Here is an 8,774-nt window from a genome sequence, read left to right as displayed (position 1 = left end):
CAGCAGTCTCCAGTGTTAGAAACAATATTGAGTAGTGTCCATCGTCAAGGTATATATAAGAACTAGAAAAATCAGAATAATAAAAGGATGATATTCTATAATAAATTAGAAAGTATGAGGAGCCAATATCATTAATGTACAATGTGTACAACAGGTTAAAATGAAATTAAAATCAAATTATAGTCAAATCATTAATTTTAAATATTTACTAATTTGAATTTTAAAAAAAATTAGGATTCAGTTATTTGAAAACAAAAACTACAATCATCTCTCTCTGAACCGTGAGAACTAACCAAAAACGCAGATCCTCTCTCCGTCGGTGGTACCTCCTTTTCTTCTTGTCTCGTGTTTTCTCACCGGGAGTCGTTCCGTCTGACGCTGACATCCGCACCGGTGAACACCCAGCAGCGCTGTCCCATCGTGTGGCTCGTTCTCGCAGCACCGCATCAAGTCCACTTGGAACGTCTCCGTCGCAGCCGGCATGTGCCTTCCTCTGGCCATTGACGGTGCAAGATAAAGGGGTACGTCTATCACCGCGTGGAAGTTCGGAAATGGCGTGCAATGTCGTTCAACCATCGTGTCAAGTTCCATCCTCTGTTGCTGATCACAATTCATGGAAGCCACATGAAAACGCTCCCGATCATTTCATCGCCGACAGTGAGCAATTTAATAAAGTGAGCATGGTTCGTTGAATCATTGATAATGGATGGTTATTTCCATATGATTTAGAATCGTCAGTGCAAGTGGAGTGTTTTATTTTATGTTAACTGCTTACTTAGATGGAACATAAACATTCTTCATTCAATCAAATTTGTGTTAATCAGTCATGGAATATAGATTTGACGTGGGATGAAATTAGTTCTTTTGTGGACTATCCTATATGAATGTATGAATTTAAATATCCTAAGTTGTTAAACCAGCATGAATAAGCATTAAAGTTGGTACACTGGACAACTTGCTACTTAATAAGTAATCACCCAAGATTTTGTGCATGATGCCCATAGCGCCACTTGAACCTTATTAGTGTAGTATATTGTTGAAAAATATAAAATAGAACTAACTGTATTGTTATTATTAAGAGTTTTTTTGAAAATAAAAATTAAATAGAATAGATTGCTTCCGGCATGTTTAGATTAGGCATATATGTATGAGTATACATGATAGATGACGTATGAATTAAAAAGGCAACTCTAGTAACTTTGGACTCTAAAACTAAGGAATGAAATAAGTGCATGGTAGTTGTATGTGTTGCATGTTGATACTTGTGGTATACAGTGTCCTCATGTACATAGAATAGTAGTAGTTAAAATTCTTATATAATAGTTAAAATAAAATAAGTTATTCAATTACTATCAATAGGTGATATTCATGCATTTTTTTCCAAGTTAAAATGGGTAGGATGATGTGGTTGATTTATATTTATGTCTCTTTCTTTGTGGTGTTTAGTGAGGATTTATGTACATGACATTTACTAATAGTTTATGTAATTAGTTTTCATGATTTGATTTGTGTGTTTATTTTGTGATTATAGGCCATGCCACTGTTGGATGTTACTGAGGTTGGAAGTGAAGAGATGGATCTTGGTTACGAGGTTTGGATTATAGTTTTATTCTATATTGTCATGTTTGGTACAGTAACCATCCTATTTGTTCTTTATCTGTTGACGTGTGCATTGAATTCTCAAAAAAGTCAAAATAATCCATACTTCTAAAATCAAAGCAACTAGTTTAAATTGAATTATGATCAAAGGATAAGAGAAAACTTGTTTATAATTTACTGATTTATGCAATAGGTGGCGTGACTTCATGAGCATATGTACATTTACAGTACCTCGTGGAATCTTGAATAGGACTTAGATAATGCGTTTCATCCCTAAACAAGAACAACAAAAAGGAAACACGCCCGAGAAAAAAAATTATATTTGTCTCGCTTTTCTGTGGTGTTTAGTGAGGGTCTATGTACATGATTTTTACTAAGGGTTTCTCCAAATAGTTTTCTTGATTGGATTTGTGCGTTTATTTTGCAATTATAGGCCATGCCACTGTTGGATGTTTCTGAAGTTGGAAGTGAAGAGATGAATCTTGGTCACGAGGTTTGGACTCTAATTTGATTTTGTATAGTCATGAACCACATGTTTGATTTTACCATTAATGGCATTAATTTTTTTTTAATCTAAAACGTACGTACCAGATCACGGTTGCCTTCGGAAAGACGAAATACCAAGTGTTGGAATGTAGTTTGTGCAGTTGCAAATGGCTCATAAATTCTATGTTAGCTATGTAAAGAAAGTAGGGTTTGCAACTAAGATACAGACGACAACCTATGATAGGATCACAAAGCAACCCATCAACCAAGCTATTCACTGTAATAGGGATGGGTTTCACGAGTCTCGTGTCAAAGCGTCAACGCAGAAGAACACGATTTCAGCCGCCGGGTGCAAGGCAAGGATATATGTGAAGTTTGATAAGGAGAAGCAAGAGTGGATTTTCTTGAAGGTTGAGTTGTGGCACTCGCACCCATGTTCAGCGAGAAAGGTGATACACTACCATGAGTATAGGAAGCTGACCATGCATGCAAAGTGCATGATCAAGAATAATGATGAGGCTGGGATTCGACCAAACAAGACATTCCTAGCTTTGACAAATGAGGCTGGGGGCCCATTTGACATGGATTCTCAGAAAATGATTTAAAAAACTATATTACAGCAAGGCTCCAAACCAGCAACGTGAATGCGGATGTTAGGGAGATGATGAACTACTTCATGAGAATGAAGAACATCAATCCAAACTTCTTCTACGCGGTGAATTTGGACGAGGACTGTAAATTTCGGAGTGCAGTATAGGTGGATGCAAGGTGTAGGGCGTCATACAAATATTACGGGGACGTTGTGTCAGTTGATAGCACATACAGTACAAACAGGTATGAAGTAGTTATATTGGTATTTTTTCTTTTTTTTTTTATGTTGTTCGGTCGTGAGTGAGATTTGTTATTTGTGATTTTTTTGCGTGTAGGCATGGATTACTGTTTGCGTCGTTCGTTGGTGTTAACCACCATGGTAAGTCGACCTTCCTCGGTTGTGCTCTGCTTGGAAATGAGGAAATCCCAAGTTATGAGTGGGTTTTCAGTCAATGGGTGAAGTGCATGGGAACTGCCCCACAACGGATCATCACCGATCAATGCAGATCCATTTTTCGTGCGATCAGAAATGTGTTACCTGATACACGCCACCGGTGGTGCATTTGGCACATTATGAAGAAATTACCGCACAAGCTTGGAGGTTATTGCCGGTACAGAGAGTTGTATGATGATCTCAATGACATTGTCTGGAACTCTCAGACGGTGGAGGCTTTTGAGGATGACTGGTCTGAATTTATAGCTGAGTACAATTTACATAACAACCCATGCCTGTCAGGTTTGTTAGTGTACAATTACTTTTCGTGCTTTAATTGACAATTATTTGGTAGCTGGCTTTATCTGTTTTGTAGTAATAAGCTCATTTTAAGGTTTTTGTGATAAGAATCTATTTTTTTCTGTAGACCTCTATGATGACCGACGCATGTGGGTCCCCATATACTTCAAGGGTGAATTTTGGGCTTCCATGAGGAGCACACAAAGGAGTGAGAGCATGCACTCATTCTACGGTGGATTCTTACACAGTCGGACTAGTTTGGTCCAATTTGTTCACGAATATGACAATGTGCTTGGAATCAAGGAGCAGAGGGAATTGGAGGATAATGCAGCAGACACGAGGGGGGTTATCCCTTGTGCAACGAGCTCGCCTATGGAGAGACAATTTCAGCACCATGAGGAGCACACAAAGGAGTGAGAGCATGCACTCATTCTACGGTGGATTCTTACACAGTCGGACTAGTTTGGTCCAATTTGTTCACGAATATGACAATGTGCTTGGAATCAAGGAGTAGAGGGAATTGGAGGATGATGCAGCAGATTTGAGGGGGTTATCACTTGTGCAACGAGCTCACCTATGGAGAGACAATTTCAGTAGGAGTACACTACCAGCATGTTTAGGGATGTTCAAACTGAGTTTGTAAAGAAGGCTGATTGCAGAGTCTCTGTAGTTGCTGAAGAGAAGCCATCGGTATGCATGAAGGTGGAAGAGGAAAAACTAGTGAAGGATACTATTCTCTGCGTTTCATACAACGCCCAATTTGATCGTTCCACACAGAAGGTTCGATGTGAGTGCAATATCTTTGAGAGTTCAGGCGTGTTATGCTGTCACTGTCTTGCAATTTTCCATTCGTACAAAGTGTATAAAGTACCTATCTGCTATGTTCTCCCTCGTTGGAGCAAGAACATAAAGCGCAAGCATACTTATGTCAAAAGTAGTCACGACGTCAGTCGGTCAGATGAGAGTCATGTTGCATTCACGGAATTATGTGCACACTTCTACAACATTGCTTAGGAGTTTGTAAATGATGACGACGAAACAGCCTTGTTAAGCATAGCTGACCGCGCACCGTGCCAAGAAGAGGTCTGAGAGCGTGGCAGACACCCACACCAGCATTAGCTCACAGAGTTCGAACGTTGTCCGTGTGATAGCATCCAAGCCCTATCGAAGGTCACCACAAAGGGCCGGCCAAAGAGTAAGAGGCTCGGCGCTGCCCTCAAGAAGTCCTTCAAAAAATCTGCTCGAAGGAAAAATAAGAATGCCTCCCCGGTACATGTTTGTATCAATCTCGACCTTGCATGTTTTTTTGGTATAGTACTATGCAATAAGTTAATTGTTGTCATTTTTGTTGTGTTTCGCAGGTGGTTCGTCCGGAGGGATCTCAAGATATAAACTTCGGTGCTGTTGTTGGCCGGAATGATCCCCAACAAGCTGGTGGTTTCATGTCTCTGTTAAGCTCTTTCAACAAAAGTTAGAACAAGTTGGACATGGGTGTGCTTGTGTTTATTTTTATTCTCTATGTTTATAGTGTTCAGATTGGTATCCATTTATTATCAAGATTAAATGAAGAGGGTGCTCTTATGTTATAAATATATAGCTTTAAGGTTTGTAGGTAACTCTTGCAAGAGTCTATGCTTGATTAATTTTCATGAACCATTTTTCTTTGGCCAGTATGAACCACTTTACTGTATTAATTTCAATGAAATGAATGTATAACGATTATAGATGATGGTTATTCTTTAACTTACGAGTTAGGTTATTAAATTTGTACTAAATTGCTTCATGCTATACTATATAGTCATTCGGTACGTAGCTGTTCGTTTTAGATATTGACTACGTGGTTTTTTTTTTCCACATATGTGGGATGTTCATTTCTGTACGTGATCGGATATTCGCTTTTACTATGAACATGATGGTTATTCTTGGGTGCTTACTTGTGTATAATAATTGCTGGTTATGTTTTATCTGACTATCATGGTTTCAGAATGTTGTTTTACACAGTCATTTGGTACGTAGCTGGTCATTTTAAAAGGTAATTACGTTGTTATTTTTACCAAGTTACATTAGATGTTCGTTATTGTATAATTTTGGATGTTTACTTTCTCAATATTTGTGGATGGTTATTCATCAAATATTTTAGCATATACTATCTGTAGCATGCATTCCAAAGAAATCACTGGATCTTGTGTCAACACTAGTGATCATGATGTCATAACTTAACATATTCAAGTTAAATCTGAAATACAAAAGATAGATACCTATGATAAGACATAACAAACTGGATGTTCGATTCAATATGAATCTAGATGGTTACTTTCCTAAACAAAATGGATGGTCAGTTTGTCACACTCGTAGGTGTGTCATGCCTGAACAACTTTACACCAACATATTTATAGAAGTTTATTTTTTTTTAAAAAAATTCTATTGGAAACAAGTCCTTGAAATGTATCATAAATAAATCCCCAAGAATTTAAGCAGAAAGTAAGCTAAATATCATATGGTAATTAAATTCACAGCAGTTTAACCTAAGTACGCTACGTCTTCCTCCCTTTGATTATCCTCCCCTTTGGTAATCCTTTTGCACGTTCTATCAATGTCCTCGTGCTAGGTGCAGTGAATGGTGATCTAACTTCCTTTCTCTTGTTCCATGGTTGATTGCGTCGTATAGGTTCAACCTTGTCTGTCAATAATGCAAGAACCTGGTCAACCATTGCATTATGTGGCCCACAGACAATGTCTAGCATCAACTCCATCCTGTATAATCTGAGTGAATCCTGTAAATAGATTTACCAGGCGAGTTAGGAGTAAGAACCGTTATAGTGATATATATTCAAATTGACGCGTGGTATACGTCCAAAAGTTTATTGTAGTCATCTCATCCCATTCATCAAGAGCATAGTCTTCGGTCAAATTTTCTATGAACTTAATAACATAGATGCCACAACCAAAGCTACAGACAAATAACACAATTATGGAATCAGGATGACAAGAATTTTTAATAGGGTATGCCCCATGACGGAAATAACATAAAAAGCCTCAAAAGTTGAGTTGTAATTTCATCTCACTTGTTCGGTTGCTTTGGAACCCTAGCGTAAGAATGAGATGTGCCTTATGTAGTCCGGACGAATGCAGAAAATGCAATTCTCGCCATGTTCGCAAACAGTCTCCCCTAGAAATCAAGGAACGAAATAGTCGAAAAACATGCTATAGAATTAGATATTACAACTGTATATCGGATAAAAGGAATATATTAGCTTACCACATATGTATCGAGTTTATCCCGTTCATCATCTTGTGGTACAGAATGCAAACTGTCGATTATCATTAGGCGTTTCGCATTCACCTCAAATGCATATACCCACCAATGGCCCCTCCAACAATTAGGAATTAATCACTACAGCAAACAGTACACAAGATTGAATATGTCTCTTACGAAAAAAAAGTCAACTCCCTCGACCATGAAAGAACCAGAACATCCTCAAATCATATGACAGTCATGACATAATTCTTAAAAAAAATAAAAAATTTACTGATCCTGAAGACACAGGATGCCTAAAGAAACTATTTACTAGGCTTAGGAGACCCACCTAACACATTATAAACGTATCCAACAGCAAAGACAATTAGATTCAATCAACACAATAACATAGCACACCGAAAGAGCAAAATATGCAGATTAAAACAACCATATTAATAGTATGACATAGTAACCATCCGTTTCAAATTAAATATGGAATAAATATTGGATTTCGAAGCCCGATTTAGGCAACATATACAAATATTTTTACCTAAAAAAATGACACGCATAAACCACAACTTGATTCAGACAGGATATAAATATTATAAAACAAAACAGCAATATTTAAGGGTCAAACAGACCATCCTTGTCCATGTTAAATAACACATACAGCATGAAGGGAGATCTTTACAAGTTTATTTTGAATATAATAAGACAGAGTGGTGCTATTTCTGGTAACAAAATAATCAGAAGTAACTCATGCAACATAACCAGGAAAAACAGAACAAGGATGTTAAAAAATTTACAAGTTGTCTAATATATTGGAAGTGCAGAGTATTTAAAAAAGAATACAATTGACCCATTTTCTCTTTGCATCTTTGACTTTGTCAAAGAACCTATTATCCTCACCAAAGCTTGGACCAAGCCCCACATACATTGGACTTGCACCGTCAATGAATGATGCCAGATTATCATTTCGTGTGACTAATTCCTGCAAACCCACAACTAGTTAGAATCCTTACAATTTCTGGCACATATTGTAATCAGTAGAGTGTAATTACCAATATTCTTGGACACACACAATAGAAATCTCGCTTGAATCTAGATGATTCGGTGTCGTTGAAGGAGTAGCACATCCATTGAATGACCTGCACAATAGAGTGAGCAAGCATAAACTAAACACTGATAGCAAGTTAGAAAATTAAAACGCATGATTAAGTTCAGATACTTTCCGTGCTGTTGACCCAACTGCGGGCTTTCAAGGTCCAAAATTCCTTCCTTTGTAATACCAGATGGTCCCGGTCTTTATAGGATGCCAAATGTTGCTTTTTGTTCACGGATGAGTTAAGTATCCATGCTCTGAGTTGTTTCTCCTTAGTCTCCCCCTTCTTTATTTTTCTAAGCCTTGGATGAATTGAATGGATCAAGGACGGGGTTGGAGTCTTTTGAAACTGAGTTAAACCGAGTGAAAAGCTAGGTCTCTCTGGACTCGGTGTATGGTAGCATGACTTGTTTGGCATCACCGTTTGCAGGGGCTGCATGCTTATGGCCTTTGATTGCCGCCCTTGTTCAACATTACCAAGCACTTGTTCAAATTTAGGACATTGTACGATGGGATGTCAAATTCGCTACAAACGAATGCAATATGACGTTAGCTAAAACGACCAGTTATGCTTACCACGACTGCTAATCACAACACGGGGAAAAATTAAAGAAAAAAATAGCAAAGTAAGCCACAAACAACTTACCTGTCAAAATCGTACTCGGTAAGATGGACAAATGCCGCTGACGGCGTATGTGGAGATGCTTCCTTGTGGTCAGGGTGTTTGATGAGAGTAACTTTTGTGTGGTCTAGAAATTTGCGGATAAATCCTCGTGATCTCCGGATCTGCAGCCTCAAGCTGATGTGGGGCCTCCTGCTGTGGTGTAGCGTACTCTGTGCCTGCCTGCTGATGAGTCTCCGCCTGGGAATGAGGCTCCTCCTCGTGCTCATCCTCCTCCTCTTCTGATGGCTCTGATGGTGTGTCGGACTCGGAGGGGATGTCGGCGCCCTGTCTGATAATCAGCTTCAGATGGGAATAGCGTCGCCTGCTGCGGCGCTCCAATCTCTCATACCGGCGCCTGTTA

General features: G+C 38.6%; 1 protein-coding gene across 1 annotated transcript; it reads left to right on the top strand.

Annotated features, from left to right (window-relative positions):
• On the top strand, positions 552-3,826 carry LOC107605883 (protein FAR1-RELATED SEQUENCE 5-like). The gene is made up of 8 exons (XM_016307824.1): positions 552-683; positions 1,276-1,284; positions 1,532-1,591; positions 2,033-2,092; positions 2,247-2,534; positions 2,843-2,919; positions 3,012-3,412; positions 3,537-3,826. Exons 1-8 carry the CDS (start codon positions 552-554, stop codon positions 3,824-3,826), a joined length of 1,317 nt encoding a protein of 438 aa, XP_016163310.1.

Source organism: Arachis ipaensis, chromosome B01, assembly GCF_000816755.2.
Source record: "Arachis ipaensis cultivar K30076 chromosome B01, Araip1.1, whole genome shotgun sequence".
Classification (NCBI taxonomy): domain Eukaryota; kingdom Viridiplantae; phylum Streptophyta; class Magnoliopsida; order Fabales; family Fabaceae; genus Arachis; species Arachis ipaensis.
The sequence above is the reverse complement of the archived record's forward strand: the minus strand, read 5'-3'. Positions and strand labels throughout refer to the sequence as shown.